Source organism: Sturnus vulgaris, chromosome 27 (assembly GCF_052056855.1).
Source record: "Sturnus vulgaris isolate bStuVul1 chromosome 27, bStuVul1.hap1, whole genome shotgun sequence".
Classification (NCBI taxonomy): Eukaryota; Metazoa; Chordata; class Aves; order Passeriformes; family Sturnidae; genus Sturnus; species Sturnus vulgaris.
In genome coordinates, this window is record NC_142269.1 from 5,794,304 (window position 1) to 5,816,400 (window position 22,097).

Below are 22,097 nucleotides of genomic sequence, written 5' to 3' on the forward strand. Positions count from 1 at the left end.
CAGATTACAAATCCAACATTATTTCCCTTGCATTGTTTTCCATATAGTGAGTTATATTTTTCCTACATATCCATGTGTGTACAAGATGTCAAAGCAACTGCAACTGGAAGAGATTTTTTCGTTTGGAAGTGACCTGTAACAATCACTGACTGCAGGGCTGACCAAAAGTTAGAGCATATTACTGAGAATATTGTCAAGTGCACTGAAAGCCCCAGAAAGTTTCAGGTCCAGCTTCCTCTCCAGCTGTTCTCTCATCTTGTTACTGGCTGAGAAATTCTCACAAGGCACAAAGAAAAGGGATTGATGTGTAAGAGTCATGAGATAATGTGGGCCACGTTTAATCTCTTGAAGAAGATCAATATTGAGCCAGACAAGGACTCCAGATGCCTCAGTTCCCCCACCAGTGCTCTTCCAGCACTGGGCAAATCCCCACTTTCCAGTTTGGAAATGCACATGATCATTTTGGTTTTCTTCTTCATACTGGCCTGTTTTAGATGGCAAAGTATCTCTGAGCCAAGGCTGCTGTGAGCCAAGCACTGCGAGGCTCTGGTCTTCAATAATATCTCATGGTGCCACAAAGGGGTCAATGGATGAATTTCCACTGAGGTTGTTTCCATTATGGCTTTCTTGGACTTTTTAAACAGCTCTGCCAGGATTGGGAGGCTTGTATTTTTTTTTTCTCAGAAATCTTGTAAAGACACAGGAAGAATTTAATTATTGCAGTAGAATGACTTTTTTCATGCTTATTTATTTAACGTTCGAATAGTTGAAAATGTCTTCTCACTGTATGCATTAAAAACTTCCTGCCTGGAGTGTGTGAAGGACCCCGAGCATTCCCAGGATATAAACCAGATTCATTCTGGAGCCCAGCAGTATAAACATGTCTCCAGTGCAGACAAGAACCCTTAAGTGTTGTAATGTGAAACATACTCCAGTTGTGTCTGTGTTTTCTTCTGCAAATAAACCAGTGAGAGATGTGCCTAAAACGTTTTCCTGACACAGACAATTTCTCACCTCATTATTTTATCCTCTTTTTAATAGAGTTATTTTTTTATTGGGATACTTTAAAGAAGTTTATAACTCAATCCAGCTAAATACAGGTGACTTGAAGACAGCAAGTAGCCTGACACAAGTCCATGCTGCCAGGACCTCATTTTATACTTTGTGCCATTCCTGGGTATAATCATAGAATAGAATATTTGATGTTTGTACATCAAGATTGGCTTCTTGAGCTACACTTTTCCCCAGAATCTCCTCTTCAATTAACTTCAGACAGGAAACAATTGTGGATAATTATTATGGAGAGTTATACTTCTATTCACTGGAAAATAATTTCCAGTCCAGATTTGTAAGATACCCTGACACTGGGACCAGGGGTCTGTCCTCCTCAGCTAAGAAAAGTGGATGGAGCAATTAAATTAGATCTGATAGGGTTTTTTTTAATTGAAAACTGCACAGAGTCTCAACAGTTATATCACTTTTCTTGATCATCTCTCGTGAAAGAAATAGAAATGGAAACTATTGAAGTGCAGATATAGAGAAAAGCATCAAAATATAGAATTAAAAGCAGATAGAAGTATAAAACTGTTAGGATGTTTGTGGTGAGTATTGAAAGAAAGAAACAATCTTTTTTTTGGGTGTCTTTACAATCATCAACTTCGCTGCAGTATTGCTGGGATAACCCTCACCTGGTGATAAATTCCAGGCTGCAGGAAATTCTTCACACGTGGCATTCCAGGTGCCAAATTAACCTTGGGTATGAGGGGGCCATAATAAACTTTCACTGAGCTAAGAACTAAAGGCTGTAAGAAAGCATGTCAGTTCATGTGTGTGTTTCCTGCTCCAAAGCCAGGGGTATCCAGTGTGACTGAGGGAGGCTTGAAAAAAATGTTTTCTTCTTTAATAAGGAAAGAGAAACACGACTCAAACCTCCATGGTATGAAGTCACCATCCTCTCTGTTACTCACCCCCATTATCTCTTCTGCAATCTGCTCCCAGAGGAGCTTCCAGACAACCTTGGAAGCTTATCCCTGTCTAAGAGTTATTTAAAAGAATAAAATAACAATTATGGTATGGAGGAAGGGAACAGTGGTGTGAGAGTCTGGTACTGTATGAAAACCCCTCCTGCATGCAGAAACAAGAACAATGTGGCATTGTTGGGGAGGGTGGGGATGGGAGCCCACACCTGGACCCAGAGCTGGGGGGAAGCTGCCCCATCATAACTCACAAATACAGCCTGGAAGGAAGGAGCCTGAGCCTGAGGTTATTTTACAGCCACACCAGGCAAGTTCCAGTCAGACAAAGCCCTGCTGATGTAACCACTGAAAGAAAGTGGATTTCCTGTCCATCTGCCTGGAGGAGCTGTGTGGATCCAGTACACTGAGTCCAGAAACTGATGCACTTCTTGAAGGGGCTGTGCACTTTCCTCAAGGGAAGGGAATTATCCAAAATATGAGATAGTGGCTGATGAAACTTAATATGAGCACTGCTAGAGGTGGGGGAAGAAAATGGGGTAATTGAAAAATTGTGTGTTCTGTAAAATGCCCTGATTTGTTGTGTGTGCTTGTTTCCATGCATAGGAAATTCTACAGGAAGCAGGATTTGTAAGCTTTGCTCGTGTGGAACATGTCCCAGTCAAAATCTCTGGCTGTGGAGTGTTTGCTAAAGGGCTCTCTTGTTTCCCCAGACAGCATGAACTGGAGGGCTTGATTCTTTATTCACTGCATGTCCATGACATTTTTTACTGTGAGGGTGGTGAGGACTGGCACAAGTTGCCCAGAGAAGTTGTGGATGCCCCATGGATGCCCCTGGAGACATTCAAGGCAATATTGGACTGGCCTTGGGTTATCTTTGGAGTTTTAGTAGCTCCATTCACTGGAAAAATCACTGGCTTAAAGCTGTGGAATGGCATGGAGAAACTGAGGACTAGCAACAGAGAATTCATAGGACACACAACCTGCAAAACAAATCAGGGCCTCTGCTCCACTGGCATCTGGCTAGACAGATAAAGAGTCCATGAAGTCTCTGACTCCAAGGAAAGCACTTCTCTTGCTCTATTTGGAAGAAGCAGCACAGATATAAAGGGCTCCAGCACATATTTTTGTGTTTATGCAGATATCCCCGTTCCCTCTGGGCTGTTTGCACTGGCAGGGTCTCACTGCTCTGCTTGCCTGTGCTGCCCAGGGAATTCCTGCCAGACTCCTCTGATGCCAGGGGGTGACTGTGTGCTCAGATTATTTCTTGAGAATAAGGCGTGGCAAACATTGCCAAACATCCCAGGTAGCTCCCCTCCCTTCTGTGAGGAGAATACAGCCTGGTGTGTATTTCTGAGAAAAATTATTGCAGGTCAAAGACTTGGCTCCCAGACAACAGACCTTCCCTGGAAGATTCCTGGCACCAGAGGTTCAGAGGTCAAATGCTTTGATGTCAGGAGTGAAATGTTCCTTCTCAAAACACTAAAATCGTAGAGTGAGCAGATGGTTTAATGAAGAAACTGCCTAAGCACAAGAAGATCTCACAGGTGACTCATAGCTTATTTCTCAAAATTCAGAGCAAGGACTGTTTAGGAGCTGTAATTATCAGCTGTAATTATGAGATCCCATTGATTAGTTTTTAAGTAAATTAGGATTCATCATGCTACCACTGACAGCTTCCTTGAAAGGGAAGATTTATTAGCTTCTCATCTAGGTGAGGAGCCAGTTTTGGTCTATGTTAGTAGCCAAGAGCCCAAAAATTTTCATCTCAAAATAAGCTGCTCCTGCAGGTTGCAAACTTTCTAAGCACAGTGGGGAGGAGATAATGTACAGTGTTAAATGGCTCAAGAGGTTACAAGGATAGAAGTGAAAAAGAACTGCTCCATGGTGATTTGTGTCCTAGAAGAAGAGGGTAGGATATCTGAGCACCAGAGTTCTTCACAAATACAACTTTCTTTAGTCTTTGCCAAGAGCCAAGCTACTGAGTTTAGTCAGAGCCTAATCAGAAGGCACCAAGGTTCAAGAAGTAAAGCCAAAGACATTTTCTGTTCTTAAAGATACAGTAAACTGTACCTTCTCATCTGTTCTTTTAGCCAACTAGGTCTATGGCATTGAGCAGTGAGATTATTAACCTGTTTCTAACATTAGGTTTGTTACCCAAAGGAATGGTGCTGCTGGAACTGCTCAAGTTTCTTTTGTTTTAAATAATTTCTTTTAAAAAATATTTATTCTTTTAAATTGGTTTTGCACCAATATATACTTTAAACTGTTGATTTTTTTCATCTGTCAATCAGAGTTTGGAAATGTTGAGGAGCGTAATTGAATGTTTTTTCTTAGTAGGTACAGTAAGCAGCTCTTTGAAAAGAATACAGCGTCTCTGTTAAAAAAAAAGTTAATATTTATCAATTTTGAGGTCTTTTACAAGTGGAATTACCACAAACAGCTTTATAAACATATAATCCAGATATACAAATTTGTACCCAGCATATCTACAGTTCACATGCAACCACAACAGCAGTGCATCAGAGAATGGTGAAAGGCTGCAGCTGCAAATAATGGTTACCTTTGAAATATTTAAACCAAAGTTTCAGTATTCTCAATAGCCATAATGTGGTACACTAGTGTAAAATTCTGCTTAAAATATGGCATTAGTACATGAAACAAAAGATATAAGAAATGGGAGCAGGCACTATGCTTTCCTAAGTCATCACAATTTTATACACTACAAGTTTGGGTTGAAAGCAGGGATAATTTAAAGTGGGAATGTTCTTAAGTGTTCTTAAGACTTCTGGTGGTGCTGTGGCAGTTTACTGGAAAACTGAATACCAAAATAGTGATATTTTAGCTGTTGAGAGTTCAATCTCTGCTATGCCTGCTGGGACCTTTGGTAATGACTGCTTTGAAAAAATATTTGAAACTAAGATCTAGAAATTTAATTTCAAGATTTAGAAGAAGGCTTGGAAGAAATCTCCCTCTGCAAATTGCAGTCATCAACAAGGCACCAACCTTCTTGGACTGTCAGTGTGAAAGCCATCTCTTCTGAAACTGGTGAGCAGACCTCTGTGTATATGTATTTTTAGTCTCACATTTTATTTTGTAATCTTTTGTAATTTTATTGCCTAGTCATAGAGGTGTTCAACTCATTTTGCAAGAAAAATCAGCGACTATCAAAGTATTTATTTCTTTCCAAGTAAGGCACAAGGAAAGTGTGCATTGTCAAGTCCAAATGCAGAGTGAATAGGTGTGACCAGGGAAAGGCTGGATGAGGATACAGCTGCACATGCTGACTAATTTAGACAACCTGGATTTGACAATCTAGATTTTCTGGATGTTTGAGAATCTTGACAACGTTATTCCCATTTTATATTCAGTGTTTGTTGTTTTTTTTCTGAAGGCACATCTGTGGTAGTAAGACAGTTCAAGAGACAAAAATCAAACCCATGTTCTCCTTTGGCTTTTTTCCCTCCTGTGCTCTTTAATTTCCTCTGTAACCCCAAGGATCATGCACCCTTTAAAGACTGCATTGGCAGGCAGGCTGATCTCACTGTGTAGCTGATTCCCAGCAGTTGCACCCACATTCCAATCAATGACTTTCTCCAAACTCCCATTGCTGCAGGGACTACTCAGAGCTGGGGGAGGCAGCAGAGTCCACATCCTCTGTGTCATGTTCGTGTGGGGGCACTGCCTGCCCACCTTTCACACGTTTCCACTTCATTCTTCTGTTTTGAAACCATACTTTGACCTGGGTGATAAAAAGAAAATAATTACTTGCTGCCTCAACCTGAGATGTATAAGCAGAGCTATGCATGTGTGTGTAGACAGATTATTTGTGGAATTCTGGAAGAAAAGGTGAACAGAGCCTCACAAGTTTGACTAATTCATCTCTCTAACACAGATTGGAACAATTCTTTCTAAAATGCTCCACACAGATGTTCCTCTGAAACCCTCAAAGGTAGTACAAGTGCTTTGCCTAGAATCTGTCTTCATGTCAAATAAGGCACAGTGCCTCTCATGTATTTTTAACATCTAGGTCATCCAATCTAATGCAGCAGGAATTTTAATTTGCCTCACATAATTATGCAATTCTTCTGCTGTCCACTTAGCCTTGATAAGGAAACCTGGACTGACAATGAGAGAATAGAAATACCTCTCTCCACAGAACTCTATATAATTGTCTTTCCTTATCACCTCAAAATACCACCTGACCCAGGAAGAATGCATGTATCAAACATTCATTTGAATAATTTCCTGTTAGTCAAAGTCTAAGGTGATGTCCATATTCCATATGTAAACCTTGATATATCAATATGCACCAATGAATGGTGTAAACAAGAACTCAGTAGAGACCAGTTATTACCAAGTCTATCTTTAGTTTAGAGAAACAGAATTCAATTTATTAACTCCTGTCTTGGGGTGACTTTATGATGCTTGTATCCCCAAATCATATGTTCTGTTGAATATTGAGTTCTGCAGCTTTAAAACTGGTTCCAGGAGTGAATGGGGAGAGCAGAGGTGCAGAGTTTGTTCTCAGAGACTGCACTGCATCCTTCACACAGACTGTGTTGTCTGCAGTAGACAGTGAAAAAGAGCTCTTCTTTGCTTTTAATTAGTTTTTCTAGCTAGCTAAAACAAAGAAGCTCCATAGACTGTAGTTTTTCCCCTTTTTCTTAAAATTGTTTGAACTTGCTCTAAACTAAAAACCCAAAAAAGCACCAAAAGCTCACACCTGTAACCCACCAGGCCTAGCCTGGGCCTGGCATTTCTCAGCACCATAAAAACTGAAAACAAACTAAGTAAGCCGGGCTGCAACCCACCAAAAAAGCTCTTCTAAATTTGTCATCTCTTCCAAACAAAAAGTTTTACTGTTTAGTATTATTCATTTTTGTGCTAGGAAGTGCTTTGCCTGTTAAATAAACAGGGTTTTTTCCACTTCTCTCCAAAAAAATATTTTTCCCAAACCAGCTAAAAAACCCCCTGCTTGCATCTGTTTCCTAGAAGAACTCCATTCAAAGGTTTCCTCCCAAATTTGCCCTAAACCAGAGCAACTCCTTACAGGAATGTGTGACAAAGGTGCTTGAAGGAATGTGGAGGCTTTGTTTCAAAATACCTCTGTGCCATTGCAAAAGCAGAACCTTGAGCAACAAATCTGGCTTTTAGCATTAGGGAGAAGTTGTGGGGGAGGAAGAAGGAGCTGGGGACAGAAGGGTTTGGCAAGTACTTGTCTTTCAGTGAGATCCAGGTTCACAGCTATCTCGTATCTCCTGAGCCTTGTCAAGTAGTTGTGGTGGGCAAATTCAGCTTCCAGCTCCCGCAGCTGCTCCTTAGTGAAAGCTGTCCTTTCCTTCCGTGATTTGCTGCTGGTTTCTGCCTTCGTGCTCGAGCTCTGGTTCTCTAAGAGGCAAGCACATTGTCATCACTTGAAATGCAGCCATGGGACTACAATGGTTCTGAGCTTGATTTGTTGTTTCAAAACGCATCAGACTTGAAGTTGTGAGATTTAGAGAAGCAAGAAGCCAGCCATAGCCAAAGTGGTCAAGAGTTTCTTTGCTACAAGGCTATATATAACATTTTAATCAAATAGAGAGTTACTATGAAGTTTATTTTATTTTTCTGACCTATCACCTTTACTTAATTTTGCTGCACTGTGTATACTTTTATCCAATAAGCTATTGTCACATACACACACATGCTTCTATGATAACACCTAAACTCTTTACTTACTCTATATAAATACATTATAACATTATAAAACTCTTTACCATCTTATCTAATACAGTTTCTTACTTACTTAAGGCATATTTTTACAACTGTGGAAACATAAGTCTATAATTTTCCGCTTAATGTCTGTGTACTTCTATTATTACATCAATCCAAGCTTTTCTCAAGGCTACAAATTAGACCCTTCAGTGTTTGTGGAAGTTTCTACCTTCCCATTTCTCACACAAGCACACTTGTGTAATTTGTGGTTATGCTGATGCGTGTGAACATGAGTAGTTGCAGAGATCTAAACGACTCCTTGAAGTGCTCAGTGAAGCTTTAAGATGTTTGCTTTATGTCCCCTGGAGCTCAGCATGACTGAGTGGTGTTGCCAGCCTTGGTTTTGAGAGGACAGAGAGGGGACAGCTCAGTCAGGCTGGGGAGTGTTGTCAGAATTGCCTGGGTCTGCCCATTCACAGAACAGGAGCTGGGGGAAAGAAGCTCTCACTCCTTGCTGCCATAGCATTGGAAGAGTTTCCTTCCCCACATTTTCACTTTTATTCCTCATATACGTATTTTCATGCTCCCCTCATTAACCATGCAGCATGCAGGATGTTAGGAGGGTCTGGTGCCCAGCTCTGGTGCAGGACATAAGAACAAATCACTCAGTGAGCACCCTCAGCTTCTGTGCATGGCCTGCAAATACTGGAGGACAGTAAACAAGCAAAAGCAGAAAAACAGTGCTTTTCACCCAGATCCACCTTGAACACTCCTTTTTTAAAACTTTAAAAAGTCCTTGCTAAATGAAAAATACAAGCAGATCTGGTGTCTATGTACATGACTGGACTCAGTATCATCATTGTCATTGTGTTGTCCTGAAAAACCTGTTTGCTATTTGTGTACATCTTGCAATGTAGTCAAGAGTTGTATTTCAAAGTCAAATTTCAAGCCATAGCCAAAGTGATGCTGTACCAATTATGATAATAAGCAAACACTGACTTTGCCTGAGACTGTGGCAACCCTTTTTCATTTCTTCAATCCTTTCTCTTTTTAATGTTTTTCTTTTCCTTTCTTTTTGTTTTATTTTTTCTCCCGTGTTTTTAAAGTTGGTGCTCAAAGAATCTCCAAGCAATGCAAGGAAAAATGCATTTCTTTTAGTGAGCAAAGTCCAAACTGCCAGTGTTTCAGGCACTCAGTTTTGTGAGTTCCTTGACTCTTTCTGCCCTCTTGCTCCTCTTGCTAGATTACCTGAACTAAACATGCTGGTAGCATTTTTGTTATGCTGAGAATTAATTACTTAATTTTTGTGTGTAACCAGTACGCAGTGGAGGTTCTGTGGGTCCCAGCATAATATTTCTCCACAGAAATGATAAGCAAAATGGTAACAGTATGAATATGATGTGCAGCTTCATCTTCCAGGTGTCATTTTGGTGGCCAAAGTAGTAAAACTGGAGAAATCAGTGAGGTGTGACTGTGGGCTTTGTGACTGCTCTGGTCTTATCTCTGCTCATCAGCAATGGAGAAATCAGACACAGCTCTTGTTACTGGTAATGCACACAGGGACCAGTGTGTCACATGGACTGCTTTCCGTTCCTAGGGAATTAGTCTGGTTTCATCCATACTGGTTTTGCTACTTCAGAAATCCTCAAATAAAGATGGGCAATGTAGAGGAACAAAACTGCAGAAGTTTTTCCCCATGTTTTTGCCCAGAGTTGAACAATCCCCTTTGTTCTCATCCCTTACTGCACAGACACGCTATCACGTTTCCCAGGAGCTCACAAGTGTGACTTGGAAGGGGCAGTGTGGAAGCAGGGTTTGAATTGAAGTGTGGAAGCAGGGTTTGAAGTGTGGATCTCTTGCTGGGAATTTTGCCACCAGCTTCTGGGAGCCTTGAGCTCAAGGGCTTCCCCTGGGGTCCCTGCTGCCCTCACAGACACGTGGAGGGTGCAGCAGCTCTGCAGTGCCTTCAGCACATGGCACAAACGATGAACAAATAACTAATGTGAAGTGCATGTGAGCTCATCACAGCCCTGTGGGAAGGACTCCCTTTCCAAGGGGCAGTTTCACCAGTCTGCATCTCCAAAAGACAATGGGAATAATTTAAAATGGATATTTGGATATTTCTGGGAGCAGAGTAGGATGTGTAGCTTGAAATTTCTCATCCCTGTGTTGTCAAGAGACAATGCTTATCCATGGCCTGGGGTTCGGGGAGATCCCAGAAGTGGGAATGTGGCCCAGCTGCTTCAGCTTTTACAACAGAATGTGAGAAATTATAAATGTGAAAGGACAAATCATATTGGGCAGATTTTTCCTACTGTACTGCCAGTTTAAAAAAAAGAAAGGAGAGCAAGAGAAGTTCAGGGAAGAGAAAAGAAGGGAAGTTCAGGGAAGGGAAGTTCAGGGAAGGGAAGTTCAGGGAAGGGAAGTTCAGGGAAGGGAAGTTCAGGGAAGAGAAAAGAAGGGAAGTTCAGGGAAGGGAAGTTCAGGGAAGGGAAGTTCAGGGAAGGGAAGTTCAGGGAAGTTCAGGGAAGGGAAGTTCAGGGAAGGGAAGGGAAGGGAAGGGAAGGGAAGTTCAGGGAAGGGAAGTTCAGGGAAGGGAAGTTCAGGGAAGGGAAGGGAAGGGAAGGGAAGGGAAGGGAAGGGAAGGGAAGGGAAGGGAAGGGAAGGGAAGGGAAGGGAAGGGAAGGGAAGGGAAGGGAAGGGAAGGGAAGGGAAGGGAAGGGAAGGGAAGGGAAGGGAAGGGAAGGGAAGGGAAGGGAAGGGAAGGGAAGGGAAGGGAAGATGCTGCTTAGGAAGCAGAGGCAGATGTGTGTCTCCCAAGGAGTGTCTCCTTCCAGGACCCCAGGCAGCTTCTGTGCTGGGTTGAATTTAACAGCTGCCTCTCCCCAGGGGTGCGGTGTCACCAGAAGGTGGAACCCCAGACCTCCCAGGGATGTCATTGCTTTCAGCTCCCTGAAAGGAAGAGTGTAGGGGACAGCAGCAAGCATGGAAAGAAAATGTGAAGAGTGCTAGTAAGTCAGAATAAAGGAACTTTTTTCTTCCACTTAAAAAAGGGAGATGTGCTTTGGAATCAGTCTCTTTAAGAATAAAGATATCCCTCTAATGTGAGTAAGCTGAAATCTTCTGTTTACCTATGACTGATGTATTAATGAAAGCATTGTTCACCTATTATTATTTTATTTAAACTTCCTTGCATTTGGGAAAATTTTGCCTAAACATGCTTTTTCAGTATAAATTACCTTACATTCTATAAATGTCTGCAAAACCTACAAATCAATCAATTAATATTTTTATCCCTGAATTCTCTGCCTGTGAAATGAGGCTACTGGAAACTATTCTTCACTTGGTAGCAGTGGTGTGAAGAAGCACACTGTAACTTTTAAATGAATGCTATGGCATTTGAATGCACATAAGCATCTTAAATTTTAACAGCTTCCTTAAGAAAAAACAATTTTATGCGTATTTCACAGATTCGGATCTGAAGTTATACAAACTCAAATTAGAGTTTGTATAACTATGAAATTATTGATTTTTACACTGTAGAAAGAACATGTTTTGCTAGCTAGGATGACACCATGAAAACCATGTTCATTTTCTGCATTGTTGGATATTGTACTGATGGGCAAACTTTTAGTACCTCCTGTTTTGAGGTTAAAATATTTAACATTTATTGAGACCAAATAGAATTTATATTTAAAGGAAGACTTTGCCTCTTGTACTTTTTACCATAAATTGAGATGTCAAATTCCTAGTATGACATTCCCAACCACTACAGGCAGCTCAGGATGAGGGATCTTTGCTCTCTGCCATTCTCTTTTTGCTCAGACAAATGGCAGGTGTGAATGTATAACTCCACATCCTAGGACTTTCTGTGTGTACCTGCCATGTGATTCCTGTTCAGTCACAGCAAATGTGCATTGTGCTGGTGAGTGAAATGCCTAGTTCAGAACCCAAGATCTGCAGGAGTGAAATATAAAGATCAGAATAAGGATAAGACAGTGAGTTACAGTGCTGCTACTGTCTAAAGGTTCCCCAGTCAAGTATTAGGAAATGTTTTGCTCATCAGCTTTCTTTCTTAACTCCCAGTCTCACCAGGTGTTCTCATTCCATCTCCTGCACTCTACCACAACCCTGATTTCATATCACCTACCTGACCTTTCCTTTTTCCTTTTGGAGGGCTTTTTCTCAGAGTCACTTGAAGGATTTGCTGGTGCCTCATCATCATCTTCATCTGCACCCACAGCCAGACTCCCTAGGCTGGGGCTGCCGCCCTCCGACTCTCCAGAAGCCAAGGCCAGTCCTGGGTTGATCCCTGTGGTGGCCTCAGGTGCTGCCAGGTGCCACTCGGAGCGCTGGAGCGGGGGGTGCTGCTCCACAAGTGCCCGCTGCTCCTGCGGGAAGCTGTGAGGAGCTGTCACCAGGCAGGAGGCTGAGAAATCGGAGTAAGCAGCAAAATCAGGTTTTTGCTGGAAGGAGAACGGTGCTGCTGGATAGTGGCTGAGCCCTGGAGCTGGGGTCAGGTCGGGGTGGGAGCTCCTCACACAGCCCCACAGCAGGGTGGGAGGCTGCGGGCTGCGCATGCAGCTGCTGCTGCTGGGATCCATCTGCTCCAGTCCTGCCCACACCTCAGCGCTCCTGCCTGTGACAGCTCAGCCTTCTAAAGAACAGCAGAAGCTGAGGGAAACGCTTCCAAATTTTACAGAATACTCCTCCCTAAACAACAGTTTGCTTGTGGGATTGATGCTGTTGCAGGTTTGCTACTTTAGGAACTCTAGCTCTAAAGGTCTTCATTGCCCTGACTGGGGCAACCAGATTTAGGCAGGGATTGCCATGAGTTGCTTCCTTGAAGTGAAGTGAAGTGCTGGGCATGAGTGAAACACATTTTAAATACTGTGCTGGGGAGACAGTGACAAGTTTGTGGAGTGAAATGTGAGCGAGGGGAGGGAGGGGTTAACACACATACCCTCAGCCCCTCCAACCAAAGCAAAGCAGGCAGCTATTAATCATCTGAAACCTTATATGCACATCTAATGGGATTTGCAGATGGAGCCTTTTAAAGAAACAATGTCTGTATTTTTTTTTTAAGGGAAAGAGCAGCACACAAAAAAGTCTTTAATGTTTCCTTGTAACACTATGAAGTTATTTTTATTGCACTGTTAACAAAATTCTCTGTCTTGGGTTTAGAAAAAGCCCTAAAACAGGATTCAATAGACACCAAATTTCAAGAACTGAAGTGGGAAATAGAAGTAAGAAAGAACTTCACTAATCATATATAATTTAAGGCCCAATCCTGAAATTAAAAAAATTATTAAACCTGGCTTGTACGCACATGCAAGGCTATGAGTGATGTTTGTTTGTTTTGTTAGATTTGTAACACATGTATTTGCTGAGAGCTGGATTTGCTGCCAGTGGCAGTTATTCTTCCTGTGTTCTACTTTCTAGGGAATTTTCAGTATGCCCTCCTGCAAGGAAATCTCCTGATTTTATGCCAATGAAAGACATGTTTTTCGCCTTTTGTTGAACATTTTACAGATTTTCCTAACAGAAAGCAGATTTTTTAGACCCTAGAGCCATCCTAGCTGAAAAGACATTAACAGGGAATCTGTTCTCAATCCCTTTTTCACAGAAGTCTGGCAGCTGAGAATGCCCCAAACCCTGCTATGCCAGGGTTACTGCAACTCCTCTCAAGGTTGTTCTCCATATTTTTAATGACAATTTATGTATGCATGTGTTCTGTATTTCCAGAACCTGCTAGCAACCATTTCAAATTCTCCCCCACGTTGTGTGTGCCTCTTTCCCTTCTCCCACCACTGCTGCTGGGTTTTGTGTTGTCTCGGGAGCACAGAGGTTTAACAGACATGAGGTCTTCATTTTCCACAGGAGCTGAAGTGATAAGTTACTTTGGGTTTTGTATAGTTCAGAATTGTAAAATTTCATGGAATCTGGGTGAGGTGGGGAATGTGTTTATCCTGTTATATCTGTTGTTTTTTAGAACTTGGCCTTTTCCAGGAAATCAAATTATTTTAGTTTAGATCCTTCTGAACAAGAACATCAACATCAAATCATTTTGGTTTAGATCCTTCAAACAAGAACATAAAATTTCTTTCTATCACAGGAATCTAAATTTTCATGCAAAATACTCAGTGTCTGATAGGTAACTCATTCTCTAGGAAGAACTCACCTAAATACTTAAATCTGTTGCATTAAATAGTAAACATTTAAAAGCATTTCATACTCACAGGCAGGAGGAAGACCCCCAACTGCTCTTTTTCTGAAAGGCCAGGTTATGTTGAATTTGTGAATGTTGCAAATGTTTCAGGCACTGGCAGAATCTAAGTCAGAGTCCAGAACGTTTTGCCAGTGCGGATTATTTAATCTACATTCTGTGTGTGTGTGTGTGTGTGTGTGTGTGTGTGTGTGTGTGTGTGTGTGTGTTGTCATATGTATAACACTTACTCGGGGTTTGTATGAATTCAGACTGTTTTTCAGTCCTACCTTTAGTCTGTAAAAAGATCTAATTAGAAACAGGGATAGAAGAGAAAGGAGAATTGTCCCTTAGTCTCAAACTCACTGGGGTCAGGACCAGCTTTAGGCCTGCACCCAGGAATCCCCGCCAGGCCTGAGCAGGGCCGGATCAAATCCCCACACACGGCTCTGCCTTGCAGTTTAGGCTGCCCAGAGCCCCATGTGCTGCCGGATTTGCTGATTTCTCGCTGTTATTCCCAGCTGCAGGTGGGAAGGAGCCGTGCTGGCCTCTCCTGGCCTGGAGTCCTCAGGCCCCGGGAGCTCCTCAGGCCCGGGAGCTCCTCATGCACGGAGGCTCCCCAGGCCCGGGGGCTCCTCGGGGACTCCCCAGGCCCAGGGGGCTCCTCAGGGGCTCCTCAGGCCCGGGGGCTCCTCGGGGACTCCCCAGGCCCAGGGGGCTCCTCAGGGGCTCCTCAGGCCTGGGGGTTCCTCAGGCCCCGCAGCTGCCGCTGTCTCTCAGAGCTCAGCAGGGGCCGGGGCAGTGCCGCATCTCCTGACACTTCCCTGCTGAAACAACAACAACCAGTCCCTCCTCCTAAACCCCATTTGTTGGCTGGGGCAGCCACCTTTAACCTTCCTAAAGTCAACATCTCTGCGGCCAGGCGCTGAGAAATGGATGGGAAAATGGGTGGATGGAGGTGGGGTGTAGTGAGGAACGCTCCTGTAAGGAGCTGAGGGAGGCAGAGATTTATCCCTGAGGTTTTTCGCTCTCATTCCAGCATTTCCTCAGGTGAGGAGCACATCCAGCACAGTGCAGGACAGCTGGAGAAGGGGTGACAAGTGTGTAAAACAAAGTTCACTTTCCTGGTAGATTTTAAAAGGTTTAATAAAACACAATAAGAGACAAACAATAAAGCAAAAGGTTATACGGGTGCTTGGCCTTCAGCCAAGAGCAGCCCTGCTGGTTTGGAGACACCCCTTAAATTCATCAGCCCACCGCACATTCACAGACCTGTCATACATTTTCAAACTTTTCTAGAAACTATTTTCCATATTCCAGAAACTGTTTTACGTGGCCATTCCTTGAGTCTGCCTTTTTAGAGCATGTGTGTTTCTTGGTTGTGGTTTTAATTTATTTTTCTTATCAGTCTTAATTTGGGCTGTGGTTTTTAATTTTTACAGACAGTCAGTGCTGGTAGCTGGTGTATCAGTAGCAGGTGTCTTTATTGGGTGTTAGCCAAGCAAGGCAGTTCACTTACCACAAAGACACTTCATCAGCCTATGTTACTCCTAAAGAAAACTGTATCTTAAAAACCATTTCAACAGCACACCTTTAGTATCCACCCTAATATTTGTGAAAAGCCAATACCATAATCTGTATTTATAACACAAGGACAGCCACAGCAAGCACCTGGGAAGGAGAGGAGAAGGAGCTACAGCAGCTGGGAGAGCTGGGGAGAAAATGCCAGGCCCAGAGATGGGTTCTGTGTGTCTATTTGAATCGTTTTCTCAGCCTTTCTGGAAGAATAAAAGAAGTATAAAGCTTAGACTAACAGAGGCAGTGTAACTAGAAAGGGAAAATAATCTCCTACCAATGAAAGCTAAAGAGCCATGTGATTAAAGAGTGTTATTAAGAGATGTCAGATATTGGACAAAATGTCATGAAATATTCACTTGCATTTTGATGTAATACCATATGACAGATTAGTCGAGTTTAAAAGGCCTGTATTTGCAGAAAATCAGTATTAGATTTTTGATAATTTGAAGGAGGAGATTTAGAGAGGAAGTCTGCATTCCTTCTTAAAAAAAAAAAGAAAAGTGGCTATTTTGTAACAGTGATATCAGAGTTGTATGATATCATTATCTGTCTTCTCCCTAGACTTCTAAGAACAAGTTTTCAGCCAATTTTTAGGGAATTTTGAAGCAAGAATTATATGTAATGCCAGAGAAATAGTGCTGAAGGGAATATGCCAAACAACCAGCGCCTGGATATGCAGAAGTATCATGAATATCTGAAGTTAAGTGAGTAAATAATGCTTTTGGCTCCAAAGCCTTTAACCTAAAACGTGCTGCACTCACTGAGACACAGTGTCTGCCTTGCTCTGCAGATGGGAGCTGGCATCACCACCACAAGCGTTTCTAATTTTATGATAATGTTTCCCTTAGCACTAAGTCAATATTTCCGGGATTAATTAAATTTGATGGCTTCACAGTAACGAAGGAAAAAAAAAAAAGAAATCCTGCTTCAGGTAGAGGAAACATCAAGAAGTGTAAGAGACACTTACATGATAATTTATCTTAGGACAGAGAGCAGTAGAAGCAAAAAGCAGAAGAAAGAGGGGGACAGCTTAAAGTACAGAAATACTGAAAGGAAAAAACAGGTGCTGTAATGTTACACAATGTTTTGTTCCTTAAAAAATTGTCATGAAACCCTAAATAAGAAAAAAAAAGAGGTGCTATCATTGAAATCAGGAAATTAGACACAATAAATTCTAGGATGGGTAGATGCATATGTGGGTTTTTTGTATGTTAGATCTGTTCCCACTTACTTGGGATTTTTTTTACACAATTTGTTTAAAACATTGTCTTTTGGTTTGTCTCTACTATTAAGGAGTGAGTATGAATGCAAATAGAGAAATATTTATAGTATTTATTAAATTGAGCAATTAGAGGAAGAAAGCAAGTTCTGTTTTTTCAGCAGCTGTGTGCTAAGGGAGCAAAGATCTTGGCTTGCAAGTCTAGACACAACTTCTGTATTCCTTGCTTGTCTCTCCTCTTCAAGTTCTTTTTTGTGGATCTGAGGCCCAGCACCATGTAAATATGAAGAATATCCCTCCCTTCAAAGGTCATAAAATCAAATAGTGTCTCAGCTCCAACATTAATCCTTGAGACAGGAAAGACCATTTGCCAAAAACTTTGATAAATCATCTTTTTTTTAACAACTCCTGTCTATGTTGTGCATGCTATTGTAGCTATTTCGTGGAGAGCTGAATGTCCTGAACAAGGTCCAAGGCAGCAGAAACATTCTATTAAATCGAGAATATTTTGTAAGATCAGCAAAGGAACAGTTAAAGAGTTTGACTGGCAAATAGTTTAAAAATGCAAAATTAGCTCAGCTTTTGGCAGATTGCAAAACTCTTCTGTTCTTTTCATCAGACAACATGAAAGAAACAGGAATCATGGCATCCCCAGGGAACAGAGGAACAGAACACTCAGCCTTTTAAAACCATTCATTGTGGATATGGATTAACAAATCTACACTTAGACTTCAGTGTGTGGTTCACATATTTTGAGGCAGAGCAGAATGCAGCCTTTTCATTTTGAGTTTTTGTTGTATTTAGAATCCCATATGTTTCTGGAGATCCTGATAAGTACATTTGTAGGATTATCTGACAAGTGTTAAACTTCTCAATCTCTTCAGTGCCCAGAGGTCTGCACTACTTCTCTTGAGACCACCCTTGGCCATTGTGCTCTGTGCTCTCCTTCAGTGGAGCCAGTTAAATTAAAGGCAATTTAATGAACATTTTGGAGAGGACTTTTAGAGCAGCCAGAATTCATTCCTCTTTTGAATAACTGTAATGGAAAATGATTTTTTTTTGGCCTAAATTATAAAAGCATTCGTTAAGTTGTTACTATGTGGAATGTAGCCACAGAATGTTTTGAAGAGATCAGAGTAAATTCCAATATTAAACGTGTCCTGTGTGATCCTGTCCAGTAATTAAAGTTCAGCCATTTGCCTTTTTTTGCTGAAACCACAGAACACATTGTGCTGCTTAGAACTAGAACAACAATGACTTGTTTCTGTTCAGTTTAAATTCTCTTTTCCAGGAAGCTCTGCTGTGAAGGAATTAATTGTTATGGTAGAGTATCTCCCTCTATTGGTGCATTTTGAAGCACGATGTAACCACAGTTCCCATTTCATTGCACCGATTTCACTGTTTTTGGAACACTCGAAGTTATGCAGCCCATGAAAAGTGAATTTACACTGACACCTGTCAGCCTGTGTCCTGTAAATAAAGGGATTTATTTCTGAGGGATGCAGGTTGTGCTGGCAGTGAGAGCAGAGGTTGTGTGCTGGACTCCCTCTTGAGGTGTTTGTAGCCAAAGCCTTGAACCAAATTTTCCTTGCTCCCCTGCCTGATGATGTGTCCTCCAGGAGGTCACAAGGCTACAGAAAATTGTTTGTGCTGTGCAGGATGTGGATCTTGGATTACAGAAAGGGTAATTGAATGCAGCATCCTCATGTTATGTGATTCATCATCATATCAGTTTATATATGAGAATCATTCATTATCATGTATAAACTCCTTGGTTTATGTGTAGCCAATAGTCTATAAAACCTTTTTCCTCCCTGAATTTTTTTTGTCTAAGTGTGCTGCTCACGAGCACAGTTGGCTTTGGAAAATAATTTACAGAAGTCGTTTTAGCCCTCTGCCTTTGCATAAAATAGCAATTCAGAATTTTTCGAAGGATACTTTGTTTTCATGCCACGAGGTGGAGATGTCTGCCTGCAATTCTGGGTGAAGAAAAAACCGGAAAGTTGTGGCTGATGTGTAAATGAAGTGGTGCCTTCCTCCTCCCCTCCTTCCACTTAGAAAGAAATAAAATAAAATTATATAGGGTAAAAGTATGAAGATGCTTTATCAAGGAAATCTATTGTTCTTTTGGTTTACATTTAAAATAATTCGGAAAAATAACTGAATTGCAGCACCTGTCCACTGCTTGGTGAATGTGTGAATTTCCATGGATTTTCCATAGTCTGTTCCACAGCCCCATGGCAGGATTTGCTTGTCCAACCCTCATGATGCAGCTGAGAGCTAGAGGATGCTTCCAGCTGAAGGGCAAGAAAAAGCAGCCAGGAACCCTTTCCTGTGGAAGAAGCCACACTTGGGCACAGGGAGCTGTTAATAAATTCCCAGCTGGAGCAATTCCTGTGGGAGAGGTCAATGCTGAGGTGTAGAGACAAAAAAAAAGACACCTGAGGTCAGACACTCCATCCTGTAGCTGATGGCAAAGCAGGAGGGAAATCATGGCTTTGTGATAATTGATAAAAGATTCATGTTAATCACAAAGCATTGGGGTTTGTATAATACTAAGAATACTAAGCTCTGAAGTGAAGCATGGACACTAGATAAAGGAAATTATATGATTAAATAATTCCGTTTAAAATCACCTCGTTATGTTATGTTGTATTATGTTACATTATATTATGTAATGTTATGTTTTCCAAATAAGTTGTATCAGCTACCAGCTTACAAAATCAGACTTCCCAATAGCCCTTCCTGCCTTTGACTGATCAATACTGCCTATCCCAAGGACCGGACTCCCAGAACTTCTCTGGTGGTTATCTACAAGGACCAGATGGCTATCTGTGACTGATTATTGCCCAGAGGCTTTGTGAATTTGTGTAAGGATGTTTATTCAACCACCACTGCTTACGACAACAAAAATCCAAAAATTATTGATTACAACGAGGAACCACAGTATAAGAAGAGGCTGCAAACCGAGGTTGGGTGGAGCGTGGAGTGGGCGGTGACCCCTCACGTTCCCCAGCGCTGCTTGCTCTGTCTATATCGAATAAAACAATCTAAATTTTGCTGAATATCGAGACTTTTGTCTCTCATTTATTACAGCTTCAACCAGGATAGCTCAGGATTTATAGAAAGAGAATTTTGGAGGCTCATTTTTGCACTAGAACAAGGGCAGGCTCAGGTGTGGGGGCACACTGAGACTCCCTGAGCCTTGGGGGGTTTGGGTGCAGGGTCAGGGCTCTCCCCAGGTTTGCTGAATTCATGCTCCTCCTCTCCCTGCTTGTAGTCCTTGCCTTGTGGCTCTTTCCTCGTTTGGTTTTGTTTTATGTTTATAACTTATACAATGCAGGTCCCTGCAGCAAATTATCAATGTGTTTGCCAGATTGTTGTCTGGGGGAGAGGGGAAATGTTAATTTTTCTCTGGTCATTGTTGCTATTGTGGGAGAAATGTGTGTGAGGAACAGAATTCTGTGCTGGAAGGTGACTGTGACAGTCACTCCTGTGGTTTGTTGTTCAAAGACACTGAGGCACCATGGCTCCTGCTGTGACAGGGTGCAACAGTTATGGTGCATGGAGAAAAAATTTGATTTTCACATTTTCTTGAGTACTACATGTCTTGCTCTTTTTAGTTCCATGCATGATAGATTAAAAAAAAAAAAAAGGTAAAATTTTTCTAGTGCATGCTTTATTTTTTAAAGTGTCAAGCAACTGGCTACCCCAAAAAAGTAGCAGTTTCCTCAGCTGGAATGGTCTCTGTGGTTGCCATGACAGTGACTGGCAGGATCATAACACAAAGGTGAGGAGCCTGTAAGTTGAAGGAGGCCTCATGTAGGGTTTGATTGATAGAAAAAGTGATTTTTAGCTTGGTAAGAGAGTGTGAGCAGCTCCTCCACTTGCCCCTTGCTGGGTTCCCAGGGCCTTAAGCCCTCTAGCAAATAAGGAAGTATTTGCCCAGTGTATGAGAACAGAAGCTGATTTAAAAAAAAAAAAAAAAAAGAACCAAAAAACAAAGCCCCAAAGAATTCTATTTATTTCTGAAGGACTCAAAATTGAAATAAATAAAAAAATAAAAAGAGAATAGGAAGAAAAAGATAAAAATGGGGTAAAGAGGAGCTGCTGATTCCAAAGTGTGTGTAACACTGTGACCAGCTGGAGCTAGGAGGATATGGGGCTATGACAGATGGAAACACCCTGACATTTGGGGTTTGGGTAGGAAATTTGTCCCTTGGCCACTCAGTCTGACTGGTTAACATTGCTTTTATTCATTAGAGAGAGCCCTGCAAGACCAGGTTGATGCCACAATATTTCTGTTCTGGTTCCCACAGTTGCTTCTTGCCCATGTTGTTTAGAGGACTCTCTAAGATACAAATCTGCTGCACCTATGCCTGCTGAAACCAACAAATCTTCACTTCCCCATTAATGGTCAAAATTTCTAGACTAGTAAGGTTCACTGGAAATGAAAAATCTTCGACTGAATTTTTATTACTATAATGTTTTAGTTGTCAAATCTGCAGAACACATGTATCAACCACAAATTAGAATGTGTTTGTAGGTCTAACATAATATTCCCATTACCAACAGGGGAGTTCTTAGAGGAAAAAAAATAAGAGGGGAAGCCATGGAAGAAATACTTTTGTTGCAGTCAGGTAGATAAATTATAAAAGATAAAATCAGGCTTTGCTTTCTGCTAAATTAATAGCTAGCTTGTCACTTCTATGTGCAGCTAAGTAACTTGGTTGTTCCCATGTGAAAACAATCTCAAGCATGAAAACACTTAACACAACAAACTATTCTGGTAAGAGAACCATATGCACCTGCAGTAAACAAGGAATCTGTCTCATGAGAATCAGTGAATAAAATATGTAAAATAATCAAGAATAGAGAAATAGAGACAAGTAAAATACCCTTTAGTAACCACTGGAGTAATTGGCAGGAAAACTATTAACCAATTAGAGTTGCACATGAGGTCTGTAAAAACTGTATGAAATAAATTGTGTGAGTAAAGAATTGACTTTTCCCTGCATGAAGAAAATGGAGTCTTGGATGATTTATTACAACACATTTTTATGATGCTTTGTTAATGCTTGCTAGTGTTGTTTCAGGCCTATAAGAGTATCTCAGATATGTAGGTGAGTAAAATGTGGGGAGATGAGGTTGGAACAGAGCTCTGAGTGCAGCCTGTGACCCAGCACCAGCTCATCAGCTGAGCCCTGGCACTGAGTGCCACATCCAGGGACAGGGACTCCACCACCTCCCTGGGCCTTCCGAGCTCTCATCCCCCTTTCTGGGAAGAAATTCTCCCTCGTGTCCAGCCCCCACCTCCCTGGCTGCAGCTCTGGGCTGTGTCCTGTTGTCCTCTGTTGTCCTGTGCCTAGGAGGAGAGGCTGCCTTACTTGGCTGCAGCCTCCTTTCAGGCAGAATGTGATTTATT

The 22,097-nt window shown here is 41.7% G+C and overlaps 1 protein-coding gene and 1 long non-coding RNA gene across 2 annotated transcripts in view; one reads left to right on the plus strand and one right to left on the minus strand.

The window, feature by feature from the left end:
* Positions 1–22,097, plus strand: part of LOC148221091 (uncharacterized) — a 47,318-nt gene that overhangs the window by 13,994 nt on the left and 11,227 nt on the right. The window lies entirely within an intron of this gene.
* Positions 4,289–14,357, minus strand: MEOX1 (mesenchyme homeobox 1). The gene is made up of 3 exons (XM_014885394.2): positions 11,821–14,357; positions 7,192–7,364; positions 4,289–5,715 (listed from the first exon to the last, which is right to left on the minus strand). Exons 1-3 carry the CDS (start codon positions 12,272–12,274, stop codon positions 5,593–5,595), a joined length of 750 nt encoding a protein of 249 aa, XP_014740880.2. The 5' UTR covers positions 12,275–14,357; the 3' UTR covers positions 4,289–5,592.

What these genes read in the sequence shown, in the direction of transcription:
- MEOX1 (XM_014885394.2), bottom strand. Translation starts at nt 12,274, where the DNA reads ATGGATCCCAGCAGCAGCAGCTGCATGCGCAGCCCGCAGCCTCCCACC. An exon ending in AAGGAAAAAGGAAAGGTCAG is followed by an intron (nt 7,365 to 11,820) that starts GTAGGTGATATG and finishes CTTGCCTCTTAG; the next exon opens with AGAACCAGAGCTCGAGCACG. An exon ending in TGGATCTCACTGAAAGACAA is followed by an intron (nt 5,716 to 7,191) that starts GTACTTGCCAAA and finishes TTTATCACCCAG; the next exon opens with GTCAAAGTATGGTTTCAAAA.